We start from the raw sequence: 17,390 nt of genomic DNA on the forward strand, positions 1-17,390 counted from the left end.
TCAGCCTTGACAAACCACTTGTCGATTGACATTGTTATCTTGACAGCAGCCAATGAGGAAATCGCTTGATGTCGCACGTAACGTTCACGTCCTGCACTTTGACAATGGTGCGATATGTAGGTCTGTAGCACAAGTTCTCGGTCTTTAACCTGTCCCTGACCGCAGTCAGCTATTTTTAGTTTGAAGGATGAAGTGGAGGAGACTCACCTGTCGCCTGTTTGCTCTTATTTTATTTTATTTTTTCTTATATTTGTGCAGGTGAGACATGGAGTGTGTATTTAACAGCTGAGACTTGCACATTTTGGCAGCTATACTGTCTATGATAAAGTTTATAGAAGTTTCACAGTGCCGGAGTCTTATGCAAGGGCAAACTGAAGGGAGATCAAATGGCGCAATGCAGACTGTGGTACAATATTTGAAAACAGTGTCTGAGGAGTCCTGGAGATTTGTGTTGCAGCCAATTTTATAAGTTACTGTGGGTTAAATGCATAAAACGCATTAGCGCGTCGTTATCAGCGTTGCACAATGGATGAGCGCCCTCTGCTGGTTGTTTTACACTTTCAACTACACGTGCACGCCGTGCGAGAATGACCATGTGCTGATAAACTGTCCCACTTATCAGCTCGCATGCTCGTCAGCAAACTGCATTCACGGTACTGAACAGACAGCAAAATGCATTACTGGAGCAAAGCATGTTCTTTTTTATTAAGTGTACAAAACAAGTGCAAAAATAGTGATTCATAAGAGCTACACAAAGTAGGATTTGCCCTTCAAAAAATTACAGTCACAGAGGATACAAATCGAAATGCAATACATGAAGTGCTGTTCAAAGAGGATAAAAGGGATCAATGGTGCAGTCTTGCGCAGTAGAAAAGATTGCAAAACATGGACTTGGATTTCACAGCATCTGATAATTACTAAGTGCAAGCTGCTGAAACAAATACCAAATTCATCAGCATTCTCCCTTTGAAACTATGCACAGTGCAAAGATTTTACAAGGAAGGACCTCTATAAATGACATTCATTCTAATACACTTAATCAAATAGATAACTTTGGCCCATATGCTATTGTAACAATTACTTCCTACACTGCGCACACACACATGCACGGAAATGACAGCTAACCTGTAACTTACAACTAAGAGAAAGGAAACACCAGACAAACGCTGCTGAAGCGGCAGAGGTACTTTTAGCAGGTCAGAAATGTGTTAATGTTGATACCGTTAACCTGGGATGCATGCAATTAAAGTACCTAGCTTTTGTATATCTGAATACTGACAAACACCGACATGTACGGAAGAGGAGATCTATGCTTTAGATTACTGTGGGACTTTGGGAGGAGGCTATACTACCTTAGTCTAAAACTGCAGCTAATAACACCTCAGCAAATAGCCAGGTACTGCAACTCTGGCACTGATATGTGAAACAAGATACTCAACAACGTTAGCAAGCCTAATTGGATTGAAGGCATCTTGGGTTGTGGTGCAAATCAACAGTAAAAAAAGGCACACAGCTTGTGGATTTAGGGTGGCTACAAGTGAAACCCTAAACACTGCACAAACACACAAACCTTGCACAGAGTAAGCCTAAGTTTGAATTCACCAGTCATCCCGGCCACACGTCCCCATGCTTGCCGTTTACAGTATGGCGCACTTCGGCTTCTTCTTCTTCTCAGGTTCTTTTTTGGTCGGCTCGGGCTCCTTGAGCCCGTAGAAGCTGGAGAAGCAGGCTGGGGAGCAGATGGGCTCTCTGAGACTGAGCAGCCACCTTCCTTCGCCGTAATAGGTCAGCGAGCCGAGCTCCATCTCCTCCACGAGCTCCCCCTGCTGGCCTCCCTGCTGCAGGGCCAGGATCTCGAGGAGATCCAGGCCTGTTTGAACTGGCTCCACGCCCTCTGCGCAGCCTAGAGTGATGTGGGCGCGGCTTCCCAGAGGCAGGGAGGCAGCAGACTCCACCACCTTTTCGGCATCGGCTGGCCACAGCAGAAGCTGCTCCTCGGTGAGGGACACTCTGGCACCGACAGTGCGGGGAGTGACGAAGAGAGCGGTCAGCAACAGCTCGAACGCAGAGCCATAGAGATCTTTAACAGCCTGAGAGAGGAGAAAGAAAATGAGGAAATGTCAAGATTAACTTTTTAACATCACACTGCTAATAAACTGACATGCCTGTATAGATGTGCTGCCACCGCACTGAAATTTATCTGAAGCCTTACTGGATTCTGTGCATACTCTTTGGCACCCTCTGCTTTTCCATAGTTACAGAATTTCGTAGTGCAATGGAGGGTCCCTTTGGCTTGAAAGTACTGCTCCAAATCCACCTCCTTCTCAGGTTTCCCAGTGACTGCAAATACAAGAAAGATCAGTCGCATCTTAATCGTGACCATCTGCTTAAAGACTTACAGTACTGGTCAACTTCAGATACACTCACAGTCAATCGAGTGTTTCTTGAAGGCCTCCAAGGTGTCCAGCGTTTTCAGGAAGTCCATTGATGTGCACCTAACTTTGTCCTGCACGGAGGAGAGAAGAAACCAACCAAAGTAAAGAGGAAGGGACATTTCCTCGAGTGGACCTCTCATGGCTTCCAGCTGAGCCCCCTCGAGTCCACGCTTGGTCTTCTTGGCCAGCTGTGCTACGTCTCGGCTCCATTCAGTACGTGGCTCCATAAAGAGAGCGACAAGATGTTGCTGCTCTGCGATCTCCCCCAGGCGGGCCAGCCGATCCTGGGTGTGGTTGGTGTCATCCACCACTATCAGCAGAGAGGAGGCGGATCCTGCGCTGCAGCAGGCCACCACGGCCTCATCCAGAGCCTTGTAACCCTCCACAGATGATTCTGGACTCTCCGGCTTTACGCCGTGGTCGTCAGCGCAGATGACGGAGCAGTGCTCTTTGTAGGCATCGGCTATGGCGCGTGCCAAGAAGCTTTTACCGCTTCCTGGAAGGCCTCTGAGGACGACGAGGATGCGAGAGGTTCGCAGGGCGTCTTTGGTCTGCTCTCGCTCCAGCAGGGCAAAGGCCAGGGAGCCAGAAGCAGGGCCTGTATCCTCTTCCTTTGGCAGCTCCGCATCATCCTTCTCAGATTTAACACCCCCGCCTTCTGCTGCCGCCTCAGCTCCCTTCAGAGTATCGGACTCCACTGATTTTCCTGGTTCAGCTTCCTTCTTGTCCTCTGCAGGTTTCACATTTTCAGCCTCAGCCGGCGCCTCCTCCTTCACTGTAACAGCTCCTGCTGGCTTTTCTGGGGAAGCTTCTGCCACCAGCACGGTTCCTGCCGGCTTCTCTGTGTCTGCCGGTTTTTCTTTCTCCCCAACATCATTATCTTTCACCTCCTCTTTGGCAACTCCTTCAGCCCCAGTATCCATCGTAGCCTGCAATCCTCTCTCGGTTTCCACTTGTTCTGACTCTTTCTCGTCCCGGCTGGGCGGTTTTGTATCCACTGGCTGCTGCGGCACGGCTGGTTCAGGTAATGTTTGCTCCCGTAATTCAGCTTCTGCGACCGATTCTGCCAATTTCTCTGGCTCCGGTTCAGGGGCGCTCTCTGCCAGAGGCGTTTGCACAGGCAAAGGTTCTGGCTCGTTCTCTGGCACCGGCTGCTGTTCAGGCTGGATGTTTTCTGGTTCTGTGACTAAAGCTGCAACTGGGTCAGACATCTTTTCGGATGACTCATCTGGTTCTGATGGTGCCACCACATCAGGCGCTGACTCCATTTCAGATTTTTCTGTGGGCACGCTATCCTCAATCTCCATTTCTGTTTTTTCCTGGGACAGCTTAACCGTTTCTGTCACAATCACCTCCTCTGTTCCTTTCGAGTTTATGGCTTCTGTGTCATGACCGTTCACAGCCATCTGCTCAGTCTCTTCATCGGCAGCTGGTTGCTTCTCAGGCTCTGTGGATTCCTCCGGTGTCTCCAATTTTGACACAACCTCTTTTTCCATTACAGCCTCCTGTGGCTGTGGAGTCTCTGACGCATCTAAAACCTCGCTGCTCTTTTCAGTATCCATGTCTGGCTTTAAGTCTGACTTTACACGCCACCTGGTACCTAACACAAACAAAAACAAAGAGACATGGTTGAAACTGATGATTGAATTCACACAAGCTTCAGAAACTTGCACCCACCCACTACACCTAAAGTTCATCACACATTCATCAAATGAAGTCAGAAAATTTGGGGGAAACACACCAAGGCTGGAGAAAGGTATTCTTCAAACTCATTTAATCATGTGCTGTATTTAAGACTCTGTGTGACAACATATCTCTAAATAAAATCTGACTTCAGTAGATTTAGATGGACCTGGTCATATTTTCGGCTTCGCAGAGTCTCCATTATTAGTCACAATTTTAATATGTTCTCTAATGAGCATCATTAAATCTTTCTGCATTAAAATTCTTGTGAATAAGCTCTAAAATAAGTCAATCCTGACAGCGTTTCTGCCCTTCTGGAGGACAAACTCAAACGGGTTCATGGTGAGGAGCGTGGTCGTTATGTCTCAAACGGGAAATTAGTCAATGTCCCAGATTTAAGAAAGAGTAGAGTTGTAGGGGGTGGATCTTTTTTTTTTTGTCTTTTCTTTTTTAATACATTGCACATGATCCTTTTTCAACATATGTTGGATGTGCAGGAGGTGGAAACAAAAGCATTTACAGCCTCATGCAGTACACTGTAATGGCCCTGCAGCCATGTCCATTTTTGCTCAGTAGGGGTGGTGGCAAAATTTTGCCACGACAGTTCATCCAAATTTTAATTTCTATGCGTTAAAAAACACAAAGGACAGGAGTCTAGAGGCAGACACGCAAGCATGGCTGCAAAATACCGTATCCAAAGCTTGCATTGGTGAATTAACTGCGCCGGACCTTGGCAGCAAACGCAGACAAAGGGCACTTAAGAAAACGGGGCCATCGCGGAAAAGTGAGATTACTTCATAGCAGAGACCTCCAGCGTGGGGCTGCTCGTTTCCACAGTCAGCCGAAGACCTGATACTAAACGCTGCATTTCACAGATGTGCAAAACCGCATCGTGTCATGAGACCGAAGGGGAAGCTCTCACAAACCAGGGCAGCAACAAAGACAGCTGGCTGACATTAAACAGGCTTTTTAGAAGACACAGTAACCGAAACCAAGCGCATGCAAATTGGGAAATGTGAACACTTTCACGTGTATTAAACTTCACGCTTCGTTGAACAGGGAAGGTACAGTAAATTAGCATTAAATGGCGCTGAGAGAGATGCTTTTTGTGTTTAAGGCAAGTTTGGAAATTCATGACACATTCACTTAAATAATAAGAGTTGTTTTGTTTTTAAATAAAATGGTCTCAAGTCGAGTTCACGTGAGTTTCAATGTTGTTTTAAAGAGAAAATCGATGGAGTTGAATTTTATTGAAGCGCACGGTGCGGCCAGGCGGGGAGTGGCGTGCAGCCACCGTTAGCACGCCAGACAAAAACACTTTAGCCTGGCTGGCACAGAATTTGGCTAAAATCTCCGCGGCTCGCGCGCCACGTCTCAACAAGTTTCACGTTTTTAAACGTACACAAGCCACTGCGTGTTATGGGAATAGCTTAATTTAGGCTGTTTGTGTTGAAATTAAGAAGAAATACGGACGAGATGAAGAATACTGTACGGAGGGCTTTTGTTTGCGTGAGTGCCATCTTACCAGTACGGCTGCAGCGGAGCTGTCGGTGGTGCCGCTGACCACGCGTTTCTCCGTCGATACAATGACAAGGCAGTCCTGGGCACACACATGCACCCGCTTCAAAAGGAAATTCCCGGGAACGCGCAACTGGGCGTGGCTACGCACACGCCCCTGTACACCGGAAGGACGCCACCAGAGAAGCTCTTTTAAGACTATCTTTAAAAAAACGAGGCATTTTTGGGGGGATTTTTTTTTTTTTTTTAAAAGAACACAAATAGAAGTAAAACTAGGTTACAAATAGTAAAAGGCTGCAGTGGTAATTTATTTTCATACATAATTAGGGTGGGTCAATTGTATGTTTAGGGTGTAGACACTTTCATCACCACCTTATGCAAACTGACAAAGTTTTCATTGTCTTTAACTTCTTTCAGTTGAAACTCCTGCCTGGTTCTATATTACAATTTAGCTTTAAAAAAACACAGTGTTTAGTAATTTTATATAATTTCTTTACATGTTTATATATGACGGTGTACATCTGTGCTGAAGAGCAATAAAGATTTAACAACTAATAACAAATAATTAATCATCCTGCATATCCATGTATTAATATGAGGAAAAAAGCAGCAAGGCTACATTGGCATATACAAAAGGCAATGTGTCAGTATGTATTAGGGACATTTTCTTAAGATTTATGAAAACAATGGCCGTAAAATGTAATTCCAATGTCTGTGATCTACAACACAAACAATGCAAACAGAAAGTAGTAAACATCCTGCAAGTTATCTGTGTTTAAATCACACTGTGTGTGTCTGGTAACAGATTAAATAGAGGTGTGACAAGAGGAAGTCCACTGCAGCAAGTACAGCTGTGTTTGAGGAACTTTCAAGTTATCAGAAGGTAAAAGGACTTCATGGTTGACAGGCTTCATTATGATTATTTAAGGCCATGAGAACATTTTTCTGTATTAAGTGACATGTTTTGTTGGATGGATTTTTCAGGTTTTTATAGAATCCAGCCTCACAAACAGATTTGGACTGCATTTGAAATATTAACAATACTGGAAATAACAGCATTTGTTCTGCAGAGGTATGTCTGAACAGGATGTAGGTTGTAGCTGTAATTACTTCCCCATATACATATTTGTACTAATCAGAGAACAGTATACTTGTTTGCGCAATTCATTACTGTCTATAACATTGTCAGACTGATGCTCCCAATGTGAACTTCACAATGTGATCTTTTAAGAACCACCCTGAGATGCAGTGCCTGGTTTATATCTGTGTCTCATACTGGACTGTTTGTATTTTGACCTTTGAGAAGTTACTACTCGACATATGCCTTCATGCACCAAAGATATCTGAGCAGACACTGGGTTTTCTTTATCAGTCAATGTCATAATAAATTTATACTTGAAAAAATTGTTCATAAGGAATTTTATATCAACTCAGACATCCAGAATTTATACACAATATGTCAAAATACTGAAACTCTACTCTACTACAACTGGTTCTGAGGCTCTTATCAAAACAGATTTATGCATTTTTGCATTCATAAAAACAAAAATCTCAGCTGCCCACATGAGAGAGATGACCTTTATTGGTCTCTTTTGTCTATCAACTTCTTGCTTAATTTGCCCTCTGAAGCACCAAAAATCTTGACTGGGGACATCCTCACTGTGGTAGATGTTGCTTTGCTTCATCAAGAGCCTAAAAGCAGAACGATAAATGTTAGAATAGAACTAAAAGGATGGTGAAGGGAAGCATAAGACAATAGAGAGGGAACCTTCTGAATGGCGTTCACAGCAGCGTCGTCATCCTGCAGTTTGGCATGGGTCAAGGCTCCCTCAAAGTGGGAGACACAGGATTCAAAGTTCCCAAGTTTCACTGAGATTAAAAAAGAAAGGAATTGCAAATATTAGAAAATCTCTAATAATCAAGTAAAAAGCAAACCAAAGAACAGATGAATAATTACTTTCTGACTGGGCCACCAAAACATTGGCATTTATCTGCCATTTCTCATCACAAATTTCATCAGCCCCAGCAAGTGAGCGGAGGCCATAGTTTCGGGCTTCCTCGTGGCGACTCAGTTCCAGGTAACACCAACCAATCTCATGAAACAACCAGGTCTTCTCCAGACCACCACAGACCAAGGGAATCTTCTGCTCCCAGCTGGTTTGACAAAATACAGACAAGAGGAAATGAAATAACCAATAAACTACTTATATATATTTTTAATAGTCACACCTCAATGTAAAACAATGCTCATTTAGAGAGTAGTCATTTCATTTATTACGCAAGAGCAGCTGTTATTTGATTATTTACTTACAACTCAATGGCCTGTGAGAACTGTCCAGTTTGGGCGTGAACCCGTCCAATGTTGTCCAGAGCCCTGGACATCGCATCTGGGAGTTTGCTGTTGATAAGACAGATAACTGAACATTTATCCGTACTACAGTTTCACTCCTATTGTGCAATTTCTTTAAACTCTCACCACTGTTTAGCCAACTCCAAGTCTTTTTGATGATGGTCTAACGCTTTGTCCATGTCTCCTAGGTTGATCAAGGCATTCCCAATATAGCTGTGCAGGCTGCCCAAAACCTCTTTCTTATCAGGAACGTCTTTCTCTGACCATCGCTGCACTATCTTCATGACTTCCTCTGCCTTCTTGAGACTACCCTCTGCATTTCCAGATGTCAACTCTAAAACAACAAATGAATATTAGGCATTTTTCAGGCTAAGAAAGTTACCAAGCTCCAGGTTTAGCCAGAAGTCTGCCTTACCTGCGTCAATGTCCTCCAGGCTCTTCAGCAGAAACGGAGCTGGTTCAGAGGGTGCGCTATGACGGGGCTTGCTACATTTTTGCTGCATGAGCTTATGCTCCCTTTCCCGTTCACAGATGGGGTTCTCCTGGTTCCAGAACTCGGTGCAAGTGTCAAGGTATGTGAGGCAGCCCTGAATGACGTCCTGAAGTCGCTCCCCACATTTCGTCTTACCTTTTACCAAGTCTGCAGATCATTGCGTGACAATTTTAAACGCTATTAAAAGTGAAAAACATCACTGTGGGTGGGTTCAAATGAACAGACTCAACAGTAAAGACTGCAGGAACTAATAGCTAACATATGAAGCTACGGGGTGCTAAATCTGCCAGTGAAGGAACGATGCAGAGAAACAAAAGCAAAGCGAGGTGTGGACACAAAAAGTACGCGACATTAAAATGAACACTGTATGTCCTCAGTGAAATAACACTGTACCTCCATCTTTAAGCAGGTTTTCTAGATATTTCTTGTCACTGTAAAACTCTCCCAGCAGTTTTCTGGTGATCTTCTCATTCTTAGGGGTCTTCTGGGCCTGCTGATGTCTCTCCGCCGTCACATCGTGGATAGCAGTAATTGGCTGTGCTCTCTTCAACGGTCAGTTAGTCAGAAATATAATATTGTTTATCAAAGGGGTCGCCAGGGTTGAACTTTACATAACAAGTGCAATATGTATGGAAGTCAGCAGTTATGGATGTGAAGAATTATTCTTACAACAGCATTTAAACACTGGTTTGGTAAAGGGGAGCACAACAAAGGCTCACCTCCTCGTCTTTTTGGAGAAATGATAGGTCTCCCTTTATCTCCAGGTTGACAGAAGAAGGATCTAGAAGATGCCAGAGGAGAACAAATGGTTTAGATTTTAGGTGAGTGAGGAGGATTTTCATGTGCTGTGTCTACAGTTTACTGCAGGCAACAAAATGGGATGTAATTACTTACTGCCAACAGAGTTTTCTATGGCCTCCTGCGCTTTCTGGATGCCCAGTCGGAACTCCTGTATTTGCGGACGTAGTTTTTGTCCTCTGTGATAAAACACCAGCGCAAATTCAAATTCTCCCATGTAGTACAATGCCTCTGCCTTCTGGTACAATCCCTGAAAAATCAGGTTTATAAGCGTCACATGTCGGAAATGAGAAGGGTTATTTATTTTCTGTCTCAACAGCGAAAGGCACTGACATTTCTGCCACCTGTTGTCCAACATACCTCGAAAAATGTCCTGTCTTCTAGCAGGGAAGCCTCTGCATCTGTTAAAGCGTTTTCAGCTTGCCCCATCTTCAGGTAACACTTGGATCGGCCGACAAAGCAGATCTTGTCATCAGGCTTTAAAGTCAGCGCCTAAAAAAAGACCCAAAGCAAGTCACTCAAGCTTTCTGTTATCACATGAAGACGAGCTTCAGTTAGTTGGTCCGACGTGCCATGTCTTGCCAAGTTAGCTAGCTAGCTCCTCACCGTTGTGTAGCTCTCTATCGCCTTTTTATACTCTCCTTTGAGGTACAGCCAATCTCCATTGGCTACTAAAGTGGAGAACACGCCTTTTGCCTTTTGACCGCCGTTATCTCTGTCTGTGTCTGACATTTTCAAGCAAACTTTTTGGTCATAACACTTGCAGATAATTTAACTCGGTGGGGTATCTCCACACACTATCATCTCCGGTCAACTGGTATCTTAGCAACCACACTAACAAACCGGAAGCAGGAAGCAGCGCCATCTTCTGCTCGCCCCGCTTAGTACAACTCTGCCTCTGTCTGCACTCAATGTTGCACAAAAAGTGCGCTACTAAACAAAAGACAACAAACAGTCTAGGGGAAACCCAGAGGAGGCCAACTTTATTGACATGGCTGGAACTTTTCAAGGGTAAAGAGAGGATGGGTTCACCGTGTGGGCAAAAACAATGAGCAAAGATGAGGACGCTTTTCTTTTCTTCATGAAGTGCACCAAGAGAACGACACGCTCGTAATGAACATTACCTGGTTTCCATAGTGGAACAGCTCCTCACTTTCTTTGACAATAGCAAACACATACCACGTCATATTTGTTTATGCTTAACTGTTGCATGGAGTAAAATTAGACAGCCTGCATCACAGTCAAAGAACACACAGATCATAATCTATTTCTGCGCAATATTTCATGCAGACCGAGCAGAACAATTACCTTCCCAAACTTGTGTCAAGGGGTTGCTCATAATCTCTTCTAAGTTCTTACATAATGAAAAGTGTCCTCATCTCATACATGTGGTTCTAACAGACAGCAAATTTACAATAAATATACATATGAAGATAAAAAATAATGGAAAAAATGATCAACTATCATCACAAATCAACACTTTACATTCCAGTAAAATGTACAATGCAGCAATCTGTGAATGGCAACATCAAACATAAAACTTGTGACAACATGAGGGAGGGGGACTCTGCTGGCGACAAAGCCAGCACAGCTGTCTCCACTGCCATCTTTCTAGTGTGCTTCAGCTGTACTGTAAGTGTAGGTCTAGGCTCCAGCTGCTGTGAGTTTACAAAACGCTTCTATTGGCTTATGACAAGGAGGCAGTTTTTCAGTGCGAATTTGTAGCAGCCAACTGTCTGTCTGACAGATTCTTCAAAACGGGGAGGCGCCGCTTGCTCGCTGATTTTCTAAAGAAATCGCAAGCAAGTTATTAACTTTCATGCAGAGAATACCAGCTCAGCAGTGAGTTGAGAGGAGCCGGACAACTGCTTTCTCAATGCTCAGTAGCATCTCAAGAGTTTCCCCGGGTATCGCTTCCTAAAAGCTCTGATACAATAGCTGCACAACCTCAAAAATCGAGAGGATATTTGGACCGGGGTTGCTAGCCACTACTGACGTTAAAGTTTGCTTCATTCTGGAAGGAAGAAAACCAAAACCAGTAACACTACCAACTCAGTCTGAGCTGTCTTGGCGTCCTTGCTAAACGGTCTTTAAATCATTTGTTGCATGTGGTCATTGGGTTGCATTCATTCAGTCAATGGCATAGACAAGAATCTGACTTGCAATCAGTCAGTCATTAAATATGGAGGTCGGTGGGTCGGGGGGTTGACGTTGTTGAAAAGTCCTGATGTTGTGTAGGTAGAAGAATCCTCCAATTAACCAAACTGGAAGAAGAAATTTCCTGGTCCAGATGCTGAAACAGACAACAAACAAGTAAGTGCCATGTTCCCAGAAGACCACACTCACCAGAACTGACAAATTCACCCATGAATATCAATATTTCCTGTGTGCAATAATGTGAATTCAACCAGTTTTAGTTATATTCTCCACTTATAATTGATGTATTCTCAGAATGTGAATGGTTACCTTCAAAACTAAAACCCCCTGGGCCTCCAAAGAATGCCTTGAAAATGTTGTTGGCATCAAAATCTGGTGGAGACAAAAAGAGTCGACATCAGCGCAGGCTCTCAACATAGAAACAACAGCTGTTTGATGATTAAAAGGTCGTTCATTCGCGCTGTTCACCCTTGAGACCTCCCACCCCCAGTCTTGCCCAGGTGCTGACCTCCCATGTTCATGCCGTCGTCCTCCAGATCCTGACCGCTGTCGTAGCGAGACTTTTTCTTGGCGTCTGAAAGCACGCTGAAAGCCTCGCCCACCTCCTTGAACTTCTTCTCCTCTTCCTTCTGCACCTCAGGACTCGCTCCGCTGTGACGGTCTGAAGCAAAAAAGCAATTTAACAGACAAAAGTCGAGTCAAAATCATCATTTTACTGTTAGAGGCCATTTTCTGTTCAGATAAGCACCTGGGTGGTGTAAAAGCGCCCGTTTGCGGTAAGCTTTCTTGATCTCTTCTTCTGTGGCGTTCTTATCCACCCCAAGCACTTTGTAGTAATCTTTCCGCTTGCTTTTTTTCAACTCCAGCTGGGCATTTTTCAGGAGGTGCTTGTGTTCTAGAGCATCACAAAGAGAGAGCAGGTTAAAAACCAATTAAGCAGAATAACGAGGCAACGCCTGCGCTGAAAGCTGCGCCGGCTCAGCCGCGGTCTGATTCTCACCTTTTGTCTTCTCTGTCTGGTAAACCTTCTCATAGTCTCGCACTGCCTCTTCGTACTGCTCTGTGTCCATGTAGCTGCAGCAGAGTAAGCACAAGTCTTTAACTGTTTCTTCACCCAGTTTGAGCAGTAAAGTTCAGATAATGATAATGACGCTGTCTTCTGTCTGTCCACCTCTGAAAGCCAAACACGACTTACTGCCTCCATTAACCACCGAGTTAGAAAACCTGGACGTACCACTGTGCTCTCCGTAAATATGCCTTGATGTAGGTCTCATCCAGTTTAATGGCCTTTGTACAGTCTTCAATGGCCTGTTCTAGTTTCTTCAGCTTTCAAAGAAAAAGAAAAACACGTGACCGTGTGAGGCAGCGACAGAGAGAGAAAAGCAGTGGCCTAGTTCTTTTGACATGACAGAGGAAAGTACAACTTGGCAAAGATACCAAAAGATTTCACAAGGGACTGTCAGAGGGACAGAACGAGAACTCTTGCAAAGCCAGTGCCCGCGCTAACCTATGAATGACTAAATGAGGGTGTGTGTAATGCGTGGGTGAGGAACTGTCTGATTATATCAATGTCTGCATATGACACTGAGATTTTTATCGTCCTTGTCAGGTTTAGGACACAGGTAAAAATATTTCATCCTGAATGTTATGGTTACAACATTCTGTTGGCTGTGCATGTCTACTTACTCTAGTCTTTTTTGTTTCCCTTTACTATTGATTATGCTCGTGTTGTTGTGACCACTGGTATCTCCCCTGTGCATGTTCCTCACCTTAGATCCAACAGTGGCCCGATTACAGTACAGCTTGGCATTAGTCTTGATGTTGTTGGGGTCTATTGTCAGTGCCTCAGAGTACAGCTCATAGGCTGCATCAAAGTTTCCCTCCTTGAACGCCTTGTTCCCCTCCTCCTTCTTGGCTTTTAGTGCTTTGGCATTCTGGGAAAGACAATACACAGGACAACCTTAAATACTACTCTGGGCTACCTTAACAGAAATATCAATCAGACTTAAACAGATGAGAAAACACCACAAAGTTGTATTTTCTTAATTTTCCTATATTAACGTTAGAGGAAAACACTCCCAGTAAGACATAAATGTAGCTGTTGTATTTCTGGGATTTCACAAAAACGGTTTATTTGACTTATAAAACTCTTTTCTAGAGAATTACTCACTCTGCAAGCCAGCCGAGCCTTGTCATGGTCAGGAGCCATACGCAGCGCCTGGACAAAGAACTGGACAGCCTTGTCAATGCAGTCCTCATAATACAGACAAAGTCCACGCACGTACAGCGCATCTGCATTAGTGGAGTCCATTCGTAGAATATCACTACAATGGGAACAATAAATTAGTATTAGAAAACAGACATATAAAAAACAAACAGGAGACAATTCACATCAAAAACATGGCATTCTCTGTCATCATCTTTGAAAGTTTTGTTATGTCCAAAAACTACAAAGACTGTGGAATCGATGCTTCCCTGCAGTGTGCAAAGACACAGCGGGGTAGCCAAACTGGTGGGGTGGTCAGATTCACTTCACGCGATGAGAGTATGGACAGCTGACCAACAAGGCGATGGCAGAGGATTTGGTGTCAAAGAGAAAAGCAAAAGCGCCTATTTGCCAATATTTTGGATTTAAACCTGTTGCAAAATGGAAACATGATAATGCTAATGAGGCAATCTGTAATCTGTCTGCTGAAGGTGGCAGCATCTGGAGCCAGCACCTCTAATCAACACACACACACACACACACACACCTTCAAGCACACAACAAAGGGTGAGGCTGACGAGACTGACCCGCAACACAAGCTCAACTGGAGATCAAAGGAAACGCTGTGCAGATGTTGAGCGTCATCGACGAATATCTTCTCTTGTAAAATGTCCGGTGTAATTGGTATTTGGTAACTGGTGAGAGGATTTCCTCACAGCGGAAACACCCGTAATGTGAAAGCCCATGGATTTTAATTCATCTGTCAAACTTGTATTAACCAAAGATGAGTCAACTCAAGAATTCAGAGCAAACGCGGTGAAGTCAGGCTAACATTTTAGAAATTATTCTGGCTCTATAGATGTGTCTGGCTTTTCACATCAGTGCATTTATTATTACTACTTTCAAGTAATACATCAAAGTTTTCCCTTTCCACAGAGCTCTGGGATATAGGATTACTCATCTGCTGTGTCTGACTGATAATTATTTTGCTACCCTCACTATGACAGCTGTATCGAATTGGTATGGCACATGTACCCATTGTGACAAATTCCAATATTGTCAGATATGCAGTCTTACCTGGCCACAGACTGAGCCTCGGGGTAGCGTCCCAGCAGGGCTAAGCACTCTGCCTTCAGTATCTTGAACCTGTGGCAGGCTGAGGCAGACTCCAAGGCACGGTCCATGCAGAAAACAACCTGGAGACAACCACCGCACACTTGTAGTCAGTGTTGCTTGACAAATGTCTAACTGTTGACATACCACGCAACTGATTAAATGAAGTCACACTGCATGCACTGTGTAGCTTACCATCCTGAAGTCTCTCTTCTCAAATCCAATCTCTGCCATTCGCTCATACTCAAGGATGGATTCTGCATTCTTCATCTGACAAAGGAATTTGTGGTATTCAGTGACAAAGTCAAAGACCTGTAGTAGTAATTAATTGCTTTACAGCTATCACTGGCCTCTCTTCTGTGCCATGTGTAGTGCTTTAAAACCAGGTCAATGCAAGCAGCAGTACTTCTGTGAATAACCTAAAACTTGCCTCTTGGCTTTCTCATTGAGAATTAACAGCAACTCCAGCTGATCTCCTCTTAAACCGCTCAGAATCAGGCTTTTTCACTTTATTTCCACTGGCTCGGCCAAAGCTTATCTGACAGTGGATAATCACGTCCAAGTTGTCAGATCATGCTCTGTCAAACTGAGGCCAACTCACCTCCTGCTGGGCCTGGCTGTTGTCAGGCTCGAGCTCCATAACCCTCTGGAAACAGCGGCTGGCAGCCATAGCATTGCCAAGGGACAGGTGGCACTTGCCCTCTCGCAGATGGCCCTGCAGGTAAAAGACTTTGAGTTCACAAACTGAAGTGATGGCGTACCTCAATTCCTACTCTTTCTGAAATCAGCTGGGCACTGTGTACTGAAAACTAAACCATGACTAGCTCTAATTTTCTTCTCTGTTGTGAACCATATTTTTATCCCTTTTGTAAAATCATAATACCAGTAACACTGCAGCAAAGCCTGATTATACACTGAATGACTATAGGGATGTGCTATATCCTATGTATTGAGGAGCCACATACCTCCATAAACAAATATGGCTGCCTGCATGAACTGGTCATTCTGTATTGAACAGCTACATAGCTCTGCAATATGGTAAATGCTACAGTCAAAGGTCAAGGACCCAAGTAGACGCTGTGGCAAGACCCTCTGTGGCTGTGTCCACAATCTCAAAAACAAACTCAATGGATAGTCCATTGTGCATTGTTAATTTTACTCATGTTTACACAGATTCCCGCTAAATCAAACACATTCCCGCCCCTTCTCTAGACACTGTTCACACCAGTAGGATCTAGCAAAGTATTAGTGGAGGAGGAGGCAGACAAAAATGCATGCAGCTAAACAAAATACCACTCAGAACAGAAAATACTTCAGAACGTAAAGGTCATTTTTCCCCTTTACCAGAGTGTAACGGTTTGTTTCCCACAACCTGCCTTCATGAAGGAGTTATCTAGTCGTACTGCTTGCTGGGAATCCTCTAAAGCCTCTCTGTACCGGCACAACATCATTAGCGTGGCTGCCCGGTTTCCATAGTAACTTGCATTCTTTGGACACATGTCTGTATTAAAAACAACAACAAAACAAAACAAAAAAATTTTGATATCCTGTCAAAAACAGACAAAACTTTTATTTCTTATCCAAACAAGGAATCAACAACACCCCATCATCTAACAAGAGGACTGAGCCAATTTATTATGGGATAATTACCTATGGCCTTGGTGTAATAATTGAATGCTTCTGCGTAATCCTTCTTGATATAAAAGGCATTGCCTTGCTCTTTGAAGCCCTCCGCTTCCCTGCATAAAAGTGGGCAAAAAAAGTTAAAGGCAAAGATTCAGATCACTGTAGTTACAGACAGAGCATGACTGCACAGGTGTGTTTTGGTCAAATGGCTGGGTTTGTTTAACAGATTACTGGAATGGTAGGAACTGAACTTCTTGTCTGCGAACATTATTCTTCAAACACCGTTAAGTCTGTCTCATCACTTATATAATCATGTGCGAAGAGAGCATGTCCAGCATTGTGAATGACAGTGAGCATCAGAGAGCTCACTGGCCTGAGTTAGCTAAACATAGAAAGAGCCAAACCAGCGGGGCAGAAGTGTCTACTCCAATCAAACACGTAGCTATTTTGTGAAGCAGACAGGGAGCAGAGCCAGGAACATATGACACCACGCAGTGGGCCACAGCCATGACTTTTTTTGGAAGCCTTTCATGTGTTACTCACGACCACACAGTGAGTGAATGGTGTCATAAAGTTGCTTGCCAGTTAGGACCATACTTGGAATATCGCAGTTATGTGAAAGCAGTAATCTCGGCCCGATCAGCTTCTACACTCAACAGGCAACATGAGATTTATATGCACTACAGTGTGCCTGACTGCAAGACAGAAATCCAGCACATGAGCTAGCTAGGTGGAAGACAACCAAGCTAAACGCCATCCGGGACAAAATGTAGCTAACAGTTAGCGGTAGCGTGCTGCTTAGCTGTCATAAAGCAACGATAAAATTAACATGGCAATGCCTTCTGAGTACATGTGTCAGTATAAGATTTCGTTATAGATGTATTTCAGCCGCTGACAGTAGAGCCTTGATATATATTACCTTTCTAATTCCTCGTCACTGAGCAGTTCGATGTCAGGGTCCATATTCACAGCATCACAGCTCTCCGTCGCCATTTTGCCGTCAATGGGGAG

General features: G+C 44.0%; 3 protein-coding genes across 3 annotated transcripts; all 3 read right to left on the bottom strand.

Annotated features, from left to right (window-relative positions):
- Positions 1 to 681: 681 nt before the first annotated feature.
- Positions 682 to 5,739, bottom strand: cnp (2'',3''-cyclic nucleotide 3'' phosphodiesterase). The gene is made up of 4 exons (XM_076753489.1): positions 5,644 to 5,739; positions 2,428 to 4,035; positions 2,213 to 2,340; positions 682 to 2,090 (listed from the first exon to the last, which is right to left on the bottom strand). The coding sequence occupies exons 2-4, from the start codon at positions 3,995 to 3,997 to the stop codon at positions 1,638 to 1,640; spliced, it is 2,151 nt and encodes a 716-aa protein (XP_076609604.1). The 5' UTR covers positions 3,998 to 4,035; positions 5,644 to 5,739; the 3' UTR covers positions 682 to 1,637.
- Positions 5,740 to 7,191: 1,452 nt separating this feature from the next.
- odad4 (outer dynein arm docking complex subunit 4) lies at positions 7,192 to 10,089 on the bottom strand. The gene is made up of 11 exons (XM_076753063.1): positions 9,884 to 10,089; positions 9,638 to 9,769; positions 9,374 to 9,527; positions 9,199 to 9,260; positions 8,873 to 9,023; positions 8,402 to 8,626; positions 8,113 to 8,320; positions 7,948 to 8,034; positions 7,594 to 7,790; positions 7,405 to 7,505; positions 7,192 to 7,328 (listed from the first exon to the last, which is right to left on the bottom strand). The coding sequence occupies exons 1-11, from the start codon at positions 10,007 to 10,009 to the stop codon at positions 7,293 to 7,295; spliced, it is 1,479 nt and encodes a 492-aa protein (XP_076609178.1). The 5' UTR covers positions 10,010 to 10,089; the 3' UTR covers positions 7,192 to 7,292.
- Positions 10,090 to 10,234: 145 nt separating this feature from the next.
- Positions 10,235 to 17,378, bottom strand: dnajc7 (DnaJ (Hsp40) homolog, subfamily C, member 7). The gene is made up of 14 exons (XM_076753507.1): positions 17,299 to 17,378; positions 16,404 to 16,492; positions 16,130 to 16,254; positions 15,355 to 15,468; positions 14,949 to 15,023; positions 14,718 to 14,836; positions 13,605 to 13,758; positions 13,204 to 13,368; positions 12,669 to 12,760; positions 12,435 to 12,508; positions 12,183 to 12,329; positions 11,943 to 12,095; positions 11,744 to 11,806; positions 10,235 to 11,570 (listed from the first exon to the last, which is right to left on the bottom strand). The coding sequence occupies exons 1-14, from the start codon at positions 17,370 to 17,372 to the stop codon at positions 11,533 to 11,535; spliced, it is 1,482 nt and encodes a 493-aa protein (XP_076609622.1). The 5' UTR covers positions 17,373 to 17,378; the 3' UTR covers positions 10,235 to 11,532.
- Positions 17,379 to 17,390: the final 12 nt, after the last annotated feature.

The sequence above is a fragment of the Chaetodon auriga genome, chromosome 16, assembly GCF_051107435.1.
Source record: "Chaetodon auriga isolate fChaAug3 chromosome 16, fChaAug3.hap1, whole genome shotgun sequence".
Classification (NCBI taxonomy): Eukaryota; Metazoa; Chordata; class Actinopteri; order Chaetodontiformes; family Chaetodontidae; genus Chaetodon; species Chaetodon auriga.

What these genes read in the sequence shown, in the direction of transcription:
- cnp (XM_076753489.1), bottom strand. Translation starts at nt 3,997, where the DNA reads ATGGATACTGAAAAGAGCAGCGAGGTTTTAGATGCGTCAGAGACTCCA. An exon ending in CAAGAAACACTCGATTGACT is followed by an intron (nt 2,341 to 2,427) that starts GTGAGTGTATCT and finishes TTGTATTTGCAG; the next exon opens with TCACTGGGAAACCTGAGAAG. An exon ending in AAGAGTATGCACAGAATCCA is followed by an intron (nt 2,091 to 2,212) that starts GTAAGGCTTCAG and finishes CTCCTCTCTCAG; the next exon opens with GCTGTTAAAGATCTCTATGG.
- odad4 (XM_076753063.1), bottom strand. Translation starts at nt 10,009, where the DNA reads ATGTCAGACACAGACAGAGATAACGGCGGTCAAAAGGCAAAAGGCGTG. An exon ending in CCTGGAGGACATTGACGCAG is followed by an intron (nt 8,321 to 8,401) that starts GTAAGGCAGACT and finishes TTGTTGTTTTAG; the next exon opens with AGTTGACATCTGGAAATGCA. An exon ending in TTTGGTGGCCCAGTCAGAAA is followed by an intron (nt 7,506 to 7,593) that starts GTAATTATTCAT and finishes TTTTAATCTCAG; the next exon opens with TGAAACTTGGGAACTTTGAA.
- dnajc7 (XM_076753507.1), bottom strand. Translation starts at nt 17,372, where the DNA reads ATGGCGACGGAGAGCTGTGATGCTGTGAATATGGACCCTGACATCGAA. An exon ending in AGAAGAGAGACTTCAGGATG is followed by an intron (nt 14,837 to 14,948) that starts GTAAGCTACACA and finishes GGTTGTCTCCAG; the next exon opens with GTTGTTTTCTGCATGGACCG. An exon ending in CGACGGCATGAACATGGGAG is followed by an intron (nt 11,807 to 11,942) that starts GTCAGCACCTGG and finishes TGTCTCCACCAG; the next exon opens with ATTTTGATGCCAACAACATT.